Here is a 21,403-nt window from a genome sequence, read left to right as displayed (position 1 = left end):
AACGCACTCTGCACTGATAAACATAAACAATTCCCCATCACAAAATGTTTGGCAAAATCTTAATCAACTGCAGTACAATCAACCTTCCCAATCCAATTCTTGACTCCAACAGTCCACAAGTAGACCAAAGCAATTTTTCAAAGACCAAGACATATGGGCCTTCGGTTCAACAAACAAATCTTTCAGTCCCAATAAATAATGGCATAAATCAAGCCATTGATACTGGTTTATGCTCGGTATCATATGCCTGTTCTGATAACCCAAAAGAAAAGGTGCTTTGATTTGCAAGATGGATTTGTGAAGTGTCTTGGGGCTTTTTCCAGTATATCTTTCAGATTTTTTAACTTTTAGGTATTCGTATTTAATATTAACTCTATATAGATAAGTGCATGCCCTTTTGCTGTTCAATAGCATGTGCTACGTTTAAAAAAATCCATATCAACCGAGTTGAGCTGAATTTTAGTATGCGAGTGTATCTTGATGACTAACAGATCAAGTTTTAATTTCGTTTCGCTTCATTGATTTTGACAGAATTATGGTATATTTAATTTTCATTATGGTTTAAGATCGGGTTCGTGCTGCGCTGAATTCCGATGTCAACATGGTACATTTTATTGATATATTGATTGTATACTGTTTAACGTCCCTCTCCAGAATATTTCACTGATATGGAGACGTCACCATTGTCGGTGAAGGGCTATACTGTTTAACGTCCCTCTCCAGAATATTTCACTGATATGGAGACGTCACCATTGTCGGTGAAGGGCTGCAAATTTAGGCCTATGCTCGGCACTTACGGCCTTTGAGCAGGGAGGGAACTTTATCGTGCCGTACCTGCTGTGACACGGGGCCTCGGTTTATATACAGTTTTACCTCGATCAGAACTTAAGCATATTATAAAATGTCATCCTGAAGAATGTCCTGCTTATGCAATACTCTCAGAATGCTTGATTATTATCAACTCCAAGGTCACTCTGCAATCTTTTTTGTGGTTCACCGATTTTTTCGCTAAACTAAAAGATTTACATGGAAGCAGGGCATTCAGCAGAAGATATTACAATGCAACTACATGTATCAGCATAAAAAATCCTACCATAAATACTTGTAATTCAATGACCAAGCGCGTGTGATGAGAATACCCTCAGAGACTAGACTTACCTTAACATAGAACCTACGTAGTATTACGTCATAGAAACGCTAGGTTTGATCGAATCCGGTTTAAAAATTATATGTAGAGTAAATTTCCTGTGGAATATCAAACGACAACATATGAGACCGAAAGAAGGCTGCTTTATTAAGAAAAGCCAAGTTAAACGATTAAAGAAATTGGAGGAAACAAGAAGAATAACGCCATATCTATCATCGAAAGTAAGCGCAGTAAAAGACAACTACATGGACATTAACTGGCTACTTAGTAGGAATGTCTTGCAATTAACAGATAAACAGTTGTATATTCAATTTCCATTCCTATCATTATCCAATTTAAGGTCTAATCTTTTTTAAATACATTTATCTGGAATGCAGAAACAGAATAAGATTTACTTCAAAGAGCATTACATCTTTGTGATCCCAAGACGTTTCCATTACTCTCTTTACTATAACATCCAATATGTCCTCCACCACATTTCAGCTACTGAATACTTCATTGTGTTCATGATTGCAAGTTTCAGAAAAACATTTTTCGTTTCCGCTAAGCCCCCGTAGGGACCCGGGGTGATAAGAATAGGTCCCTGGCACCCCCTTGCATGTCGTACGAGGCGACTAAATGGGGCAACCTGTTGGCCGTGGGTTGCGACCCGTGTTGGTGGAGAAGGGGATCCTGGTGGCTGAGGCTGACCAACACTCCACTTTGGCCCCATATTCATCTAGACGGGGGGTCAAGTTTGGCCCGACTTGATCAATCGGCTAGTCATGCCGAGCTGATAATATTTACATGCCTTAGTATTGATGTATTGCAATGTCTTCTGTATTATCCATTAACCTCTGTTTTGCAATTTCCAATACGCCGACGTTTCCATGTTGATATTTATATATTAAGCGGTGGCTTAGGGTCAGTCGGGCATATTATGTCTGAGTATAGCTTCTTTGTATCCTCTTGGTATCTGTCTTACTGGATGTCCATTTGACCAGATATCGCCCTTGTTGGCGCTCCGAGGTGGGCGGGGAGCAAGGATTCTGAAACTCTATTCATTTATCATGGCTCTCACAAAAAAACGTTGTTACCCAGCAGGTTTCGATATTTCTATCAACGAAGAAGAACTCAGTTCTATCGTTGAACACTGGCCCCGCTTCATCACACTTGAAGCACAAATATCAGAACAGCATACAAAGCCTCTCACAAAGGTATCGCCATTTGTTATACTCCCCGCAAACGAAGTTTAGGGGGGGTATTATTAGTTACATAGTCTTTTAGTGACAGGGTATGGGATGATACCTGGTTAGTAAATTTCATACCTGACGAGGCGGAGCCGAGTCAGGTATGAAATTTACTAACCAGGTATCATCCCATACCCTGTCACTAAAAGACTATGTAACGAATTTACCCCACCGATGTAACATTTGCGGTTTATCTGTAGTTTATAAATGGTTTTGTCTGCTAAATCCTTCATCGCGCTCATACTGCGCCTATTATGACGTCACGTTTGTGTTTGTGACGTTATACATCGACCGGGTATAGATTCCTACTGACCGGGTATGGATTTACAACTGACCGGGTATAAGTAATCCACCGTCTTCACGTGACAGACTTCAACCAATCGTAAGCCAGGATTTCACGGTAAAATCAACAGAAGTGGGGTAAATTGGAATCACCATGTCCGTCTGTCCGTCTGTCTGTAGACGAGATTTTGTCCGGACCATTACTCAGAAACTATTGGAAGGATTTGTCTGAAAATTTGTACACATATTATTCACCATATGGAGGTGTGCACCTGTTATTTTCATCTTGATTCGATTATTATTTTGAATTTTACAGGTGTTTTTTTCATTTTTATTTTGTGGTTTTGTCCGGACCATTTCTCAGAAACTATTGCAAGGATTAATCTGAAAATTTGTACACTTATTATTCACCATATGAAGGTGTGCACCTGGAATTTTCAACTCTTTTGGTTCATTTTTCTGCATTTTAAAATTTTTTTTTTAATTTTAATTGACTTGTTCATTTTGGGCTCATATATATAAGGTTTGAGACATAGAATCTAGAATATCTGTACAAAAATGTGAACTACAGCTTGAAACTACTCATAAAAACTTTAAAAAAGAAACATCATCAAGTGTTAGAAACAGTTTTTACATTGCACAGAAGATAATGTAATTTCATTTGTCTCTTGGGAATAATGACTGGCCATGCATCCAGTTAAAGATAAATTAATGAGTTTGGTGTGGGAAGTTGAACATTAAGGCATCTCATTATCAACCATGAGTTATCTCCTGGGAATCGGGCACAAGAATTAAAGATCTCTCTTCTCTCATTCTCTTAATTGTAATTTATTGTCTGTCAAAGCACTTCATTACTGGATGACCAGCTCTTTATTTTCAAAATGAATTTGATATAAAGTTATCAAGATTAATTTAATTTTGTATAATATGATTTTTTTTCAACAATCAGTTTACAGAGTGTCATAACACATAATTGCAATACATTTTTTTAATGCAGAAATGAAAAAATAAAATTAAAAAATAATGTTACAATGGAATTACAGTGTATTAGTATTGATGTTTCATTTGATTGCACCTTTGTTTCATTCATTAAGAAACATGATGAGCAATTATATTTCACTGCAAATTTTTTAAGTTAATAGTGAGCACCTTTAGATCCATAAAGTATTTTGAATTGGCACCTTCTCTGAAAAACCCAGCGGGGGGTATTTGTCCCTATTGGACAGTTCTAGTTATACAAAAAAGGTATCCAAGGAATTATTGGTACCCCAAAGTCAGTCAAAAAGTTGAAATCGGATGCTCTTCTTATTGAAGTGTCCAAGAAGCAACAATCAACTGCATTGTTAGGTTTGAAATTACTTGCCGATATTCCTGTAATTGGTAAGATCCACAATGGACTTAATCAAAGTAAAGGCATACTGTTTGACAGGGATCACGACCTGGATGACATTCCAGAACAGGAAATCCAATCTGAATTGGAATCCCAAGGAGTGGTCTCTGTAAAACGATTTACCAAAAAACGGAATGACATCATTGAACCAACAAATACATACCTTTTGACTTTTGGCATGCCAACACTACCTTCAAAAATTAAAGTAGGTCTATACCAAATGAAAATTGAAATGTTTGTTCCAAATCCGCTGCGTTGTTTCAAATGTCAGCGGGTTGGACATGGACAATCCAACTGTAAAGGCTCTGAAGTGTGCTTTAGGTGTGGTGAAGAGGGGCATGATGGTAAAGGTTGCCAAAATGACCCCAAATGCAAAAACTGCAAGGGCGGACACATGGCTTCATCTAAACAATGCCCGATGTGGAAAAGGGAGAAAGAAATTCAAAAAGTTAAATCTGAAAAAAGAATACCCTATCCCGAAGCCAAAAAATTGGTCAACTTGTATAGTACCCCGAAACCAAATTTAACATATGCAACTGTTGTAAAATCGTCCTCTTTGAAGGACTCTTCTACCCAGGTCTCTGAAAAAGACTTTCATCAGCAGACTGAACCTTTGTCATCTAATGACAAAGGTAAATCTAATTCACCTGCATGTGCAGGCCCTGCAGCTGCGGCTGCACCAAAATCTGTAGCTTTGACTACATCGAAGCCAGCAGCTGCAGGTAAATCATCAGGGAGACCCCAACAGATCTCCCTCAAAAAACACCCCAAGACAGCCGAGTGATAGGTTGCCCAAAGGGACCCTCACTCTCCAAAATAAATTTGGGGTTTTCGAGGAGATGGACATAACACCATGTCATCCCTCCTCGCGAGTCCGAAGTGTCTCACCGAATAAAAATAAAGGGAGGATATCCCCAATTACTCATAAAAAATAAAAATGATCCATCTTTCGTTAATACAATGGAATTGTCGAGGTTTTAAAGTCAATTTTAATGAATTAACATTACTTATCCAGGACCATAACCCGGTAGCTATATGTTTACAAGAAACACATTTAAAAGAAACAGATAAAATTAATATAAAAAATTACAGCATGTATAACTACTATGCTCAGACTGAAAGAGCATCTGGTGGTTCTTCTTTAGCAATTAACAATAAATACATCCATAGCCAACTAGATTTAAAAACAAATCTTCAGGCAGTAGCTGTACGCCTTTCACTTGAAAAAACAATTACCCTTTGTTCTGTTTATGTTCCTCCAAACTATCATTTACAAGCTTTAGAACTTACAAAGTTAATACAACAACTTCCAGCTCCATTTATGATTGTGGGTGACTTTAATGCCCATAATCCTTTATGGGGCAGCGATAAAATAACAGATAAAGGAAAGATAATTGAAGATGTAATATCACATCATAATCTTTGTATACTTAATGACGGCTCTAGAACTTATCTGCATCCGGGTAATGGTTCATATACTTCTATAGATATTACTTTAGTAGACCCTTCTTTACTTTGGGATTTTAGTTGGTCAGTACATGACGATTTATGTGGGAGTGATCACTTCCCAATTATCATTAAACAAGATATATCCTCTGAGAATACTTCTATTCAAAGCTGGAAGTTGAACAAGGCTGATTGGATACAATTTGAAAACTTGTGCTTAGAAAATATTTCGTCTGAAAAGTTTGAGAACAATCCTGATCCTATTAAAACATTTACTGAAATCCTATTAACAACTGCAAATAAATGTATACCTAAAACCTCGACAAATTCTTCTAAAACTAAAAAACCATGGTTTACTGAAGAATGCAATGACGCTATTAAAGCTCGCAAAAAAGCAGAGAGACAATTTAATCGAATACCAACATCATCAAATTTAAGTAATTTTCGTATATTTAGAGCAAAAGCTCGCAGAACCATTAACTTTAATAAACGAAAATCTTGGAAAAAATTCGTTTCCAGCCTTAATTCTCACACTCCTATCAATAAGGTCTGGAATGCAATTAGAAAAATTAAAGGTGAAGGTCCTGAAAAATATCAACATCTTAATGTTCGAAATCAAATTATAACGCATAAAAAAGAAATATCAAATGAAATAGGTAAAACAATTTCTAAAAATTCCTCCACCGAAAATATCAGCCCTAAGTTTAGTAATTATAAAAAATCACAAGAAAAGAAAATATTAGATTTTACATCTGAAAACAATGAATGTTATAATCACCCGTTCACTTTAGATGAACTTCAAAAATCTTTAGATAAATCTCATGACACAGCAGTAGGACCGGATCAAATCCATTATCAAATAATTAAACACCTTCCTTTAAAACGTAAAGAATGTCTTCTGCAAATTTTCAATACGATTTGGGAGCAGGGTCATTTTCCACCTTCCTGGACCCAAGCTACAATAATTCCCATCCCAAAGCCTGGTAAGGATCATACAGATCCAAATAATTACCGTCCTATTGCTTTAACAAGCTGTTTATGTAAAACCATGGAAAGGATGATCAATGAACGACTTATATGGTTTCTTGAAACTAATAGTATTTTAACTAATATTCAATGTGGTTTTAGGAAAAACCGCAGTACTATTGACCAGTTGGTAAGACTGGAAACCTATATTCGTGATGCATTTATTAAAAAAGAGCATGTTGTATCTGTGTTTTTTGATTTAGAAAAAGCATATGATACTACATGGAGACATTGCATTTTAGAAGATCTCTACACTATGGGTCTTAAAAGACATTTACCGAATTTTATCAAGAATTTCTTGAATGATAGACATCTTAAAGTACGCTTAGGATCTACATATTCGGAAAGTTTTGAACAGGAAATGGGTGTGCCACAAGGTAGTATTCTATCAGTAACTCTATTCAGTATAAAAATTAACAATTTAGCAGAAGTTCTTGAAAATGATATGCATGGAAGTTTATATGTTGATGATTTTGTTCTTTGTTTTAAATCCAAAAATATGAATTATATTGAGCGAAAATTGCAGGGTTGTCTAAATAAAATTCAAAATTGGGCTTGACGTAAATGGATTTAAATTCTCAAAAAGTAAAACCGCTTGCGTTCATTTTTGTTCCAAACGGAAAGCGCATGACGAACCACGTCTGCTGCTCGATGGAAATCCAATTAAGGTTGTTAAAGAAATAAAGTTTTTAGGTATCATCTTTGATAGTAAACTCTCTTTCGTATCACATATTAAAATGCTTAAAGAAAAATGCACAAAAGCTTTAGATGTTATTAAAGTAATTGCAAAAACAAAATGGGGGGCAGATAAAAATACACTTTTAAAACTATATCGTTCTTTAGTAAGATCCAAGTTAGATTATGGCTGTATTGTATATGGCTCGGCAAGAACTTCTTACGTGAAAGTTCTTGATGCAATTCACCATCAAGGCCTTAGACTGTGCTTGGGAGCTTTTCGAACTTATCCAAAGGAAGCTCAGAGTCTCTAATATGTTTTTTAGATCGTAGTCCAAGTGGTTTTATACATGTTTTTCTTTTATTATGATACAAGTTTTCATTCTGTGGATGAAAAACACAGTTATAAGCAGGATTATCAACATTTGCTTTTTATTTCAGTATATATTATAGGGTAAGTTTAATTCTACGTAAGTCGAGGGGTGGTTCATTTGCCTCAACATATAAACTGTCTTTAGGAGAAGTAGTTTATATGTTGAGGCAAATGAACCACCCCTCGACTTACGTAGAATTAAACTTACCCTACAATATATACTGAAATTAAAAGCAAATGTTGATAATCCTGCTTATAACTGTGTTTTTCATCCACAGAATGAAAACTTGTATCATAATAAAAGAAAAACATGTATAAAACCACTTGGACTACGATCTAAAAAACATATTAGAGACTCTGAGCTTCCTTTGGATATTATAAAACCTACAACTTTCTCTGAGATACCGCCCTGGAAATTAATAAAACCAAGTGTTGATATATCTTTATCTGAATTTAAGAAATCGGAAACAAATTCCCTTATTTTTAAACAAAAACTGGCCGAAATGAAACATTCTATGGGTTCTACAGTCGAAATCTATACAGATGGTTCGAAAGATAATGATACAGTTGCGTCAGCTGCAGTGGTTGATGATAGCATATTCTCAACACGTCTTCCAAATGAAGCAACAATTTTTACTGCGGAAGCAAAAGCCATACAACTTGCATTTGAATACATAAAATCTTCCAGTGACAACATATTTACTATATTTTCAGACTCCCTCTCTTGCTTACAATCTATTAAAAACAAGAATCTTGATCATCCTTATATTTTAGATATATTAATTCAGTATACACATCTCACTCTCAAGGGTAAAAAAAGTTAATTTTTGTTGGATTCCGAGCCACATCGGCATCCCTGGAAACACTAGGGCTGACAGTGCAGCAAAAATTGCACTTCAACATGAAATTACTTTATTCAAAATTCCTTACACTGATTTGAAATATCTTGTTAAAATTTACGTTAATTCTCTTTAGCAAATTTATTGGAATTTTTGTGATGAAAGTAAGCTTTATGCTATCGAAAACAAAGTTAACAAATCATGTGACTTCGGTCTGAAACGTCAAGACGAAGTAATTATATCAAGAATACGTATTGGTCACTCTAAAGTTACACATGCATATTTACTGAATCGGGAGTCTCAACCGGAATGTATATCCTGTGATTGTCCGATAACTGTTAATCATATTTTATTAGAATGTTCTGATTTTACGCCCATTCGAAATAGACTTTTTGGTAATGCAAAAACCATATATGAACTTTTTACAAATGTTAATGTACATGCAATTTTGGAATATTTACATGAAATTGATTTTTACAATAAAATATAAAATGATTAGAGCACTTTTATGAAATATATTTAGATCCTTTTATTTTTAACAGTTAACATATTTATAACAGTTTACATATTTTTAAATTTTAAGTCCGTCGGATGGGACATAAAATGGTGCCCCGTGTCAGGGATAACAACCCCCTTAGCACGCAAAAGACCGTTTCTCTGGAGTTCGAAAAAGAGTAGGCTCATTGGGGGCCGCCAGAGAAACCAAAAAACTTTCACAAAAACGTTCAATAAACAAACTTGTCCGCCGAAATATGGCTGAAATATTGCCGCCTCGGCGTTAAACAATATAAATCAATCAATCGTTTCCGCTAAGAGCAAAGTTGCGACAATGATCTACAATACTTGTGCTAAAAACGAATGGTAATTTCTGGATGGTTAAATGTATAATTTTTTTAAACATTGTAGACTGTATGATTAGTCATAAAGAGTTTACAGACATTTTAATTTTAGTTTCCATGAAAAAAATGTCTATTTGAATCATGCATATTGCATTATACATGTACCGTAAGAGTAAATTATTCTTTAGAATTAGTATTTTATTTTTAGTGAAATGCAATTTTGGCGATTTTAAGATGTTAATTGAAAAAATTTTAGCGATTACAAATACAATGCAATTAATTTTTGGCAATATTCAATTTTAGCGATCGTAGGGACCTTGCTAATAATGCCGAAAGTAAATCTTCAGAAAAAAACCCCTGTTTTTAAAAAACACTTATGGCCCCCCCCCCCCCCCCCCACATTGGCATTTTTCAAAGTGCAAAGGGCATAACGCTTTCAAACATGGCGCGATTGAACCCAAAACAGAACTTGACCTAAATATTTATCTGATAAATCTGTTTACTGAATTTCATATAAGTAAGTGTAACCTTTGCGTATCACCCAATGTCCTACCTACCTGAACAGAACGAAAGATTATTCCGTTATCCTGCAAGTACTGGAAGTATTAAATACATATAAAATATATGTCAGGAAAATGGTGCAAGATGCAATTATGTATTAAATTGCATATTATGTATGTTGAAAAAAAACTCAAAGTGTAAGATCTTTCTAAAAGAAGATTAACTTATTTCAGGCAGTATGTGACCACAATTTAAGATTCATCGATATTATTATGTCTGGCTGGCCAGGATCAGTGAATGATGCACGAGTTTTCAAGAACTCATTGGTCTACAGCAGAAGTAATCAGCTCTTCCCCGGTGATATGCACCTTCTTGGTGATGCAGCTTATCCTCTACACAGGTATCCAAGTACTAACACGTGGAGAACTTACAAGAGCTTATGCTTGGTAAATTGAACTAGAGTCTAAGGAACGCATGTGTCGACAAGCTGCTTTTAGCTTCGTTAAAGATGTAAAAAAAAATCTGTGAGGTCAGCTATTCATGTTCATTATAGCAAAACGTGAGACTTATTTTAGACTTAAAATCCGTACAAAATACGGCGAATCGTAAAAGTAAACAGGTCTGCATGCATCTACTAGCTTGTTTCCAAAATTATTTTTTTTACATGTCGGTCAGATCAAAGTGATCTAAATGGCCTGTGCTTGTGTCCCCTCAATAAAAACATCGAACGTCAGGGAGTATTTATTTAGTCCCCCCCCCCCCCCTCAACTGATTGAAAATTGAAAAAAAAGGTAATTGCATTACTTCCCTATTCACCTTCAATATATTTTCACAAAGCTTTTTTCAATACATTTTGACAGTTTATTTTAAGAAAAGAATTATTTTGTTGAGTACATATATTTACATTTTACATGTAGGACACCCCAAGAATATTTTAGCATCCGTTTTATAAAATAAAATATAAAATTCAGCATCATTAATGATCTATGATTTAAATCTTTGAAGTTTTTCAATCTCTAAAACTATAGAAACCTTTCATTCTTTGGTTCTATCAATTATATTTATAACATATGTGATCTTTCAGTTGGATCCTCACACCATTTAAAGATAATGGTAATCTGACTGAACCGCAGAAAAAAATATAACAATATTCACTCCACAACCAGACAGGCAATCGAGAGGGCTTTTGGATTGTTGAAATCCAAATGGAGAAGATTGAAATATTTGGATATTACAAAAGTTGAGGACATACCAATGATTATAACAGCTGCCTGCACTCTGTACTCTGTACTTACATCACTAAATAAAAACATATTAACTCAAAACTTAAAAAAAAAATAAAAAATACCTGTACACAGTGGTCATGTTATCCTTAAGAATAAGGGGTTGTACTGGCGAATTTACACTGGGCAATTATGCTGATTAAAGTGAGATAATGTCGATAGAAATAACGAATTGCATCCAGGGCAATGCAGAAGCTCTAGAGAGGCCATCGTCAACAGACAGATAAAAGTAAAGGACTATTTTCTTTATCCAGACAGGTTATATGACGCAATAGGCAGTCAAATATGACGTAAATAGGTGGCAATACTTATCATGCAGTTTGCGTTTAATTACCAAAGGATGTAAATAAACAACTGTTTATTCTATGTGTGGAGAAAATTCGGAGTAGTTGTACTTTACATGTTCAAATAAAAAATCATATAGAATTAATTATAAACGGATACTTATCATGAAATTTAATTTATTGGTGGGTGTTCTCCATAATTAATTTTTATGCACTGATGTTGTAGTTTATCAAAGTCTAAGGAGAAATCGCCGTTTTGTAGTATCTGTAATTCTCCTCACGAAGACTCGACGCCAAATTGTTTCTGAATCGGCAATGGTAAATGCGTGACCGCAATTGCTTGCCGGCAACGCGCGTTCCATTATCCGGCGTTAAAGGCAACATCGGCAAATCCAGCGTTGCCCGTTTAATGGAAAGCGCCCAAAGGTCTTCAAAATACCACAAAATGAAATTATTTGCTATTTCACACAGCTGGAGAGCTGTATACTACATTACATCCTTATTATTACATGCAGCGGGCAAGGTATACCGTAAAAGTCAGGCACGTAGCATCGTTTTTGAAAGTGGGGGGCCAACCAGAGAATTTTTTTTTACTTACCTTAAAAAGTTGACAAGCAAAAAAAAAAAAAACGACAATTAAAAGTTGCCCAAACTCGAAAATCCTATTCCGTTGGGGGGGGGGGGGGGGGGGGGCTTTGTGTTAGTGGCCAACTTTTTCAAAGCCAACTTACTATCACTTCCAGTTTTCCCCTACAATCCTTGATATCACTGTACTATAGTTTTAAAATGGGGGGGGGGGGACCATTCTATCACTAAACATTTACTATAGTAGTAAAGGTTAAGTTGGGGAAAAAAGTGGGGGGGGGGGCAGGTCCCCCCCGGTTACTACGTCCCTGAAAGTTGCACATTTCCACATGTTGCCGGCGTAACATTTCGCAAGATGATGTAAACAAGTTGGATGTGCTGATAGAATGCTTCCAGGACTACGTCGAACCACGTAAGAATTTGACTTATGTACGTCATATATTTTTTACACGTAAACAAGAAGCGCATGAGACAATTGATAATGATGTCACAGACCTAAATAACAAAGCATTACAGTGTGAATTTGGTGAATTGAAAGAATCGCTTATACGTGACGGAATTGTGAGTGGCATATCCAACGAAGCATGCTGGGCCAGACTTCTGCGAGAGTCGGATCTAATACTCGCCAAGTGCAGGATCATATGCTGTGCATCTGAACTATCAGTACTACAGTTGAAAGCTTTACATCAAGAACCAATAGCAACCGCATCCGCTCATGCTGTATCGAGGGTCCCAATAACTCATTACCAAGGCTGGTTGATTGATGTCGTTTATGGAAAACATGTGAATTAGGAACAATGTTCCACTGACATCATCCCGCGCATCGCATCTCTGTGACAGCGATCGGCTTGATCGATTTATTGGGGATTTATCCTCTAACCACCCTGAAGCATCACCTAACACCTCTTTTTACTAAATATCACATCCGCTTTTTCCCAACAAATTTGTCACTTCAAAGAAATTCAATTCAATCTATCCCGGACGGCGCAATAAATTCTACCAAAAAAAGCTCTGTACATTACTCACTTCTCACCACAATTAATCTGAACCTAGAATATGATAAAACGCTTTAACAGACTATCTTTGAAAAATGGATCAACAAACGTCAGACTTGGACCTTGATGATATCAAAGGAAATGAAGAGGCTGCAGCGAACATCCCGGACCTGGACATATCTATACGGAAGAGCCTAAAAACGTAATTAAATAAAACTCATCTACAGAACTGAAGGAAATACAGAACAAACGCTTTACCCTTTCCAAAAGAAGAGAAAGCATCAACCATGGTCTCCGTACAGGTCGCTACCCTCCATGGTTCTCGGCTAAAATCTCATGCATTTTGAACCTAGGGAAAGAAAAAACAAAAACGACAAATTCGAGGAATTCTGGAAACAAACTGCAGAGAATAAAACCGAGGAAACTGCACAGGCCGTATTCAGTTATACCAATGACGGTATCAGAGAAAAAGAGCGCTATAACCAGAACCTAAGGGAATCGGCTCTGAAAGACTTGAGGAAAGTTACACCAGACTTCGCCCAAGAACAGAAGAAGTTCGACCAACTTATCGTGGACATTAACACCCAGCACACTAAGGAGTTGCAAGAATTCAGGGAAAAATTAAATTCATTCTACATTCCTTCTATCATGCCTCGGGAACAGGAGCCCAATCGCCAGTCCCAAGGAAAGAACCAACAGGACCACAAGTATAACCAGCAACGCAGGAACTATACAAGCTATAAGGCTCATCGCTATTAAATCAAAAGAAGCAGACCATACTAATTAGTAAGTTTTATGTGACTACAGGAAGGACAGATGTTGATTAAGCTAGTGAGAATGTTTAATGTGCAACAAAATTGAGATGCAAATATCATTTTGATAATGGGGCAGATTCAGAAATCAACCCATTTAGAACTTCATCGGGTTTTCAACCCCCCTACACATGTAGCCTGGCAGAATGTAGAATGTATGAGAATGTTTGACACTCCAGAAAAACTAACTACCCTTCAGTTCTTAGAACAATTATACAGGATTTCAAGGAGAAGCTATTCTGAGGAATAAATCAACCCAATAATTGAAGAAACAACACAGAAGGAAAGACAACTCTTTTTAAGAAATCGATAAAAAACAAAGCCTAGCCATCCACACGTCATGGCTACAAAATTTAACCCTCGCGTCAAAGGATAAAAAACGGATTTTAAAGTACTGGAATATTTTTGAAGCAGACCCAACATGCAAAAATCTATTCAAATCGGAAACTATCATTGTATAGTAAGGATAAAAGCAAAGGACATCTTTTGATAAAATTAAGTTTACAATAAACATTGAATATCGTTATTGGGGCCCCTGATGAGGCATATTCTGTCGCCGAAACACTTTACTACTTCCATTATAACAATCATTTTAATCATAACAATATCATCCTATTTCATTCAATGTGGTTTAGAGTGTCGGGTCCCAACAACTCATTATCAAGTCTGGTTGATTGATGTCGTTTATTGAAAACACTCCTATTGGGTCTTTGTAGTCCAAATACTTGTAGAAAGCGAGCTCGAGGAATTGCCTATGGAGGCAATTGACTTGAAAAGCTTTGTGCCTTGTAATGCAGGTTAAGACTACTTCTTTTAGTTTGAGCTGGCACATCCAAAAGCTGCGGCAATATCTCCTCTCTTGTCGAAAAAGTAAGTCATAATGGATGTTGCAGATAGTACCATGGCTGTTAAGTGCACCATGTATGATATGAACAAGGTGAGACTCAAGTAAGTGGGAGCCTCTGTGATGTTGAGGAATAGCATTGTCAAGTCTAACAACTCATCAACTAACAACTAACAGACCATCACATCCAAATCCAGAGTGTGTAAGACAGGACCCGTAAATGTGTCAGCAGATCTTGAAAGGTCAGTCATGGAGATTGCTGTTCCACCTAAATTTCCTGAATCTCACTTTTAGATGTGGAAAAAGCACCAGTAAAAAGAATTATGACAGTTAAATGACAGGTCGTAGCCAATCAAAATTTTAAACTTTATTTTTTACCTTGAACCATTTTTCTTTAAATACTGAAAAGAGCAGTGAAAGATTCATAGAAAAGACACAAAAAAAATTGAGATCATGAAAGGATTTTTGGACATAATGTCAAAGATAGTGAGAAGGTAGAGAAGGATATGCTTTTGCAACAATTTAACTGAAATGAAAATTTTCAGAAAATTGTGATAAATGTTCTTATCTCTATTAAATTCCAAAAACAGTATCATTGATGGTATTTACAAAGTGTCAAGGTGAGTGTCATTGATTGTAATTGGATAAATCAAGATTTTTCAGATTTCCATTTTTTTTCCAAGTGAGCAATCTGTTTCATTTGTGAGCTAGAGGCTTTTTGAGAACTCTTGTTTATTGTTCTCCATTATTAATATTTTTTTTTTTAGAATAAAAAACAATTAATATAAGACAGTCTGTTTGTAATGGTAGTTTCTGCCAACTGCATCGGATTTACATCCTTGATATTAATTTGTAGATTTTCATCATGGTAAAAATTTTTCCAGTGCTCACCACTACAAATGCTCACACTGTGAAGGACGCATTCTGCCTGTATAATTTCACAAGTATTCTTGATAGTCCTATTATAAATATATTTTAATCAGCTGAAGCAAACTTTCAGCAGTCCTTGTGCCGTTCGATAATTTGTCTTTAGGATGAGAAATAGGTTCAAATCAGTTTGCTGTCTGGAAAGGTGCCCTGTATCTCAGTAAGGGGTTTATTTAAGGGTAAGCTGCGTCTCCAAGGACAATCAAATTTTTGGCAACCTGAATTCCACACGACAGAATTTTTCAAAACTTTGGCATTATTGACTCTTGCCAGGCCAACCAAAATTGGTTTGAATAAATTGCATACCATCTTTGTATTTGCCTTGATGTATAACTGTGTAAAATCTTTTCCTGTTGTAATATGATTTGGGGGTTTCTGAAGGTGGTTCAATTTGGATACGAGATCTGTCAATGGCTCCAATGATTTGAAAGAAATTTTGGCAGAGGAATCAATGCTGATTACAAACATACATGTACCAGTATTTTGACTGCTTGATGTCCTGAAATGAAGAGGATTTTTAAAAATTGCATTAATTTTAGTGGTTTTGGTCCCGCCTTTAGAGCTTCGGGGAGCAGGGACCATGGAATTCACAAATTTTGTTACCTTTACTTACAGATAATTTGTACCAAAATTGGTTGAGCGGTTGCAGGGAAGAAGCTGAAAATGTGCAAATGTTTACATACGACGGACGAAAAAAGGTAGCAATTGGTCCCTAAACAAAAATACTAAATTTTGCTATAGTTAACTATAGAGCCAAAGTTAAAACGTTGGAATTTTGATTTCCTATGGTGAAAACTTGGGAACTTTGATTTCCTATGGCACAAAGTCTGGAACTTTAATTTATTATAGTAAAAACTTTGATCTTCTGTAGCTCTCCGAAAAAAAAATTGATAGATGGAGAGCCGAGCTACAGTGTCATCAATAGAAAAAAACTGTATATTAATTGCGCACAAAAATTGTGTTCGGTTTCGGAATTAATTCTCCATCTCCGAAATTTTTCCTCATTAACTGCACAAAAGATTGGTTCCTAAAAAATCCTTAGACCTAAATGAACTACTCTTGTCACTTTAAACCCCTTTGAAATATTTCAAATTGCCTTTAACAGCTTCGGAACGTCAAACATTTGAAATTTTCGTCTCTCTTGAGAACCATGTTAACTTGAAAGCGAGATCTCGGTTTTAATCTCGTGATAAAGGGAAATAAATCTGACCAGCATTTCACGTGTTTACAATAACACTTTGCAGTCAATTTCAATTCATATCGTAGAAAATGAAAGAAGACAACAAATTTACTAGTTTAAGACATTCATCAACAGGCACACTTAAACTTTACATACACTTTAATTCAACATTCTCATTTGAGCCTTATCGGAAAACGTATACCTAATTCAAAAGCGTGACGTTGTGACGTCGTCACTAGCTTTGACATTAACACGTGAAAATATGGCGGTTTCCATAAGGACAATATTTGAGGATACGATCAATCCAGCTTTTGATTTTGAATTAAAAGACCAACAAGGGACCGTGGTAAATAAACACTTGGGAAAATGCACTGCGTGGGTGTTTTACCTACTGGGTTTGGAAAGAGTATATATTTTCTGCTACCCCCATTAATTTTAGACCACGATTCCAACATCAGGCATATATGTTTTGTTATTTCACCATTGAAAAGTCTCATGCTTGATCAATGTCATTGTAATTCAAGACATGACATATCAGATGCAGTTACAAAGAGCAGAGAGCTATCTGTTGAAGCTATAAAATTAACTGTGTATTTTTTAAATTACATTTTAATAAGTCATATTATGTAGCTTGTAAATTAAGAATAAAAGTTATTTAACTGTACGATTCAAAATCGATTTGATTGGAACAATGACATAACCAACAACATATGACAATCCATCAACAACACTCCCCCTCCCCCCAAAAATGATTAAGAGTAAAGAAGACGCCCAAGGGCCTTATAGGTCACCTAAGCATCATGCAATAAATTTCCAACGATTGAATTCATTTCATGTTGTAAACTAAATGTCATGGCATTCACAGTTTTAAAAGAGGTACCATTCCTTATCATAATTATACTAATTACTATGATTACTTTGGTTACTTAATACCCAACGGTAGATCAGATCTAGGTTAACAAAGAGAAAAAAACATTTCCACTTTATAACCAGTTGTGCACTCCACCCAATAAACCATTGACCCTAGGGGCACATATTTCAAAATTGTGGAAATTTTATAAATGTAATTCCATCATAAATGGTTCATTACTTCAAAAAAAAATCAGATTTCAAAGCATTCATTTATTTTCAGACCATGCAAACCCCATCCCATCCCAACGACGAAAGCAATAGGTCACCTGAGTTTTCTCAGCTGAACTAATAAAAACACATGCCTAAAATGTAAATAACTAATCCAACTATTTTAAAACACAGCAATATTTTCTTCTCAATAAATTGTTTCATAAGAACTTGACATTTAAAAATTAAGAACTTTTGTTGACAGAATGTAATTAATATTTTTGATAGTTAAAACAGGTATCAAGGCAGGTGAATATTCTATCATATACATGTCTCTCCAGAGACATTACTGAGTACTGAATTACAGTCAAACTTGTCTTAGCGGCCACCCGAAATCAACGGCCACTCGCGGTCAGCGGCCACTTTCATTTCCCCCCGACGATTTTTCCTATATATTTTAACTGGAATAAACGGCCACCTGTGTAACGCGGCCAGCGGCCACTCAAATCCTCACCCAAAGCCTTAGTGACACTGTAATAAGCGGCCATTTCGTCACTTGTCGCAATTCTATAATGTCTTTTAAACACATTCGCTTGAGTAATTATATTCTCGATAGTCAATTAAACCTATTTAAACAATTAAACAAGTTACTTTTAGATACGCTGAAATCTGTTTGTGTTTATGAAAAAAAAATATTTATCCTGTTAGACCAATTTGTAATAATTTTTCAAGATCGCCGATTGAACAATTAAAAGAATTTAATTACAGTTGATACTTTCCTCTAGCTAAAGAAGTTCACACCTTTTAGATTTTGATTCCATGTAGAAGCCCTAATTGCTACTCTTGTGAAAACAAAGTGCTTCATATGCCATGATTATCTCGTGAATTTCACTATCAAGAGACGATCGATAGGGATTAGTTACGCTCTACTGCACTTGACACCTGTGTTGTAGTAGAATGATTTTCAAGTGCGTAAATACACCTCTCTGGTCAACTGGATAATCTTATATGTGTGTCTGTGTATGTTACATAGAAATTCTGACCGCTTTATAAACAATAAAATTTACCAGACTTTAACATGTTTAAAAACTTCAGCAAGTAAATTAATTACCGATTAATTAAGTAGGGAAGGGGGGTTACACTGTTGACCAGTTTATACACTGCTGACTACACTGTTCACTACATATGAAAAGTGAAAGTTTTATTGACATATTCTAACTTAAATTTCTATGCTTTATTTTATTTAACATTAAACTGTATGTTTGTATATTGTTTATCTTTATAAAAAAGGATAATAGTCAGGCACTGTATGTATTTCTTCAAATGATAATTAAAAGAGTTTATTTAATATTTCAATGTAACAAAAGCACACCGATGAATGCAAAATGTTAAAATGATATGTAAAAGAACAGAAACATACACAAAACCTTAAGAATTTCGAATTATTTAATATTATTTTTAAATGAGCATTAATTATTATATATACACATAAAAAGCTTAAATTTGTGAAATTGACCTGTTTTATTATTTGATTAATTAATCTAACTGTAGTGATTAATGTTGTTTATTTATGGACCAAATGTCTTTTTCGAGTGCAAACTGGAATAAGAGGCCACCTGTTTTAAGTGGCCAGTTTCCAGACTTCCCAAAGGTGGCCTCTTAAAACAAGTTTGACTGTATAGGGAGACTTGAAACATTCTGAATTGTACCGAGAATGGGTGTGCTTGATTGCCATTGATAAAGCACATGTATTAGAATCCTGCTAAGAATTCTACAAAAACTTCATTTCTTTATTATTATTTTTTCACAGAATTTACATATGAATTGAGCTTCTACAAGCTTGCACATTTATTTATGTAATATATGAATATTACTGTAAATTATTTATTCGGTGTTTTTTAATGAAAGGGGTGACACATTAAGGCCAACATTTACTCGACTTGATGAGCTGCGCTTACACTTTCCAGATATACCATATCTGATGTTAACAGCTGATGCGACCGATAATGAAAAGAGAATTTAATTAAATTTATGCAAAATTTCATGACCAAAATATTTGGGGTATTTTCAAAGGGGTTAAACATAATAATGCAATCGCTATTTAACCTTTATATCAAGATTTCCCGTTACAATTGAAGAATACTTATTAGAGAGCGATTCCCTCTGATTCAAGCATGGGCAACTATAATCCATAAAGTGCAAGGTACATCTTTATCAAAAGCAGTTGTTTCAATTGTTAACAGTGCTTTTTGGGAGTTGAAATATGTTCAATCTCCCATGGTCATCACGTATTTAACATGCGCAGTAATTTGTGTTGATTATATAGAGCCGAAAACGAGGCTACTGTGTCGCCCGATTTACTCAGATGATATTCAACAGAAAACATACATAAACATCCGCCACAAATAGTTCATGTCATTTTCTCCTGAATTGATCTAATTTTCATAATTTGAAATGTAAGTAAATGTAATGATAAAGTAATGTTATTTTGAATATTAGATTTCGTTAAAAGTAAAACTAAATTATAAAGAACCTAAAAAGTTTTTCGTAATGGAACTCATTTTCAGTGTAGCGTCATACACTGAAAGAGATACAAACGACAACTCTACATACTGCTGGCAAGCGGTGAATCTAGTCTTCTCGACGCCCGGCGGTCCCGGATTTGTAACAATATCTTTTTTACCGGTGCAGAGAATTTATTCAAACTTTTCATGAACATTTCCTTGGTTTAAATTAATTCATTAAAACTTTAGGAAAAATGCGTATTTATTAGTAAATCAGCAGTATCACCTTCCGAAAGCGTTACATCTAGTACTCTGTTATAAATGTTACAAGTAAAACCAAAAACGGACACCCATGTTTTCGTAAAATCGCGATTAAAAGCAGCAAAATTAAGTATATTTTTTAATAAAAGGAAAACCTCATTTACATACCAGATAATTTTTACGCAAACAAACTCTCACATATACCACTGTTTTAATGTTTGGTTATTAGATATTTGTTTTTAATTTTGGTATTGCTTTTTTCTTCACAATATTAAAAAAGATTAAGTTCTGACGTACTTCATGTATAATGTCCGTGTAACTGAAATACATTTATATTCACAGAGAATTTTTATATATAACAAACCTGTTAGCTCTTAAAAGGATGCTGTGTTAAAATTCACATTATATCAATATTGATATTATTCCTGCGAAACTGAAATTTTCATAACACATGGGTATAGGTGCCAAGGAAAAATATACCGGTATAACAAATTTGAAGACTGCATGTGAGCAGTGAATTCTATAAATGATCAACCGCCTCTAATATCAATATGTTTTGCAATGGGAAACCGAAATTATGTGTAGGATGAAAAAGTAATAGAAGGTGCACAACGGCAATATGTAATAAAGATTCTATGAAAATTTCGTTCAGTGGTGTAAGAGGAGTTGCGGATAAGAGATGGGTATACCTAAAGCGTAACAAACAGATGGACGGAATTCCCGGTTAATAAATACCCTCCCGCTTTTCAGGCAAGCATTATGGCCCATCCATTTTTTTTTTTTGCTATTCAATGTCTCTGAATGTCTTTCTCAAGATTGTTGCAACACAAAAAATTTGAAACAGTTGTCTGCATTTGAAATAATAATATTGTTTACAAACTTAACTTCCCGATCAAAGATTTTATTATACACCATGTTCAAC

General features: G+C 35.2%; 1 protein-coding gene across 1 annotated transcript; it reads left to right on the top strand.

Moving 5' to 3' along the window:
* The first annotated feature begins 1,765 nt into the window (after positions 1 to 1,765).
* On the top strand, positions 1,766 to 4,832 carry LOC134252467 (uncharacterized). Its single transcript, XM_062734955.1, has 2 exons — positions 1,766 to 1,881; positions 4,088 to 4,832. The coding sequence occupies exons 1-2, from the start codon at positions 1,766 to 1,768 to the stop codon at positions 4,830 to 4,832; spliced, it is 861 nt and encodes a 286-aa protein (XP_062590939.1).
* The last annotated feature ends 16,571 nt before the right edge of the window (positions 4,833 to 21,403 follow it).

This window comes from Saccostrea cucullata, unplaced genomic scaffold (genome assembly GCF_032062105.1).
Source record: "Saccostrea cucullata isolate Sc308-1 unplaced genomic scaffold, CSIRO_AGI_Scuc_v1 ctg2925, whole genome shotgun sequence".
Lineage (NCBI taxonomy): Eukaryota > Metazoa > Mollusca > Bivalvia > Ostreida > Ostreidae > Saccostrea > Saccostrea cuccullata.
The sequence above is the reverse complement of the archived record's forward strand: the minus strand, read 5'-3'. Positions and strand labels throughout refer to the sequence as shown.

What these genes read in the sequence shown, in the direction of transcription:
- LOC134252467 (XM_062734955.1), top strand. Translation starts at nt 1,766, where the DNA reads ATGGGGCAACCTGTTGGCCGTGGGTTGCGACCCGTGTTGGTGGAGAAG. An exon ending in TCATCTAGACGGGGGGTCAA is followed by an intron (nt 1,882 to 4,087) that starts GTTTGGCCCGAC and finishes ACTGTTTGACAG; the next exon opens with GGATCACGACCTGGATGACA.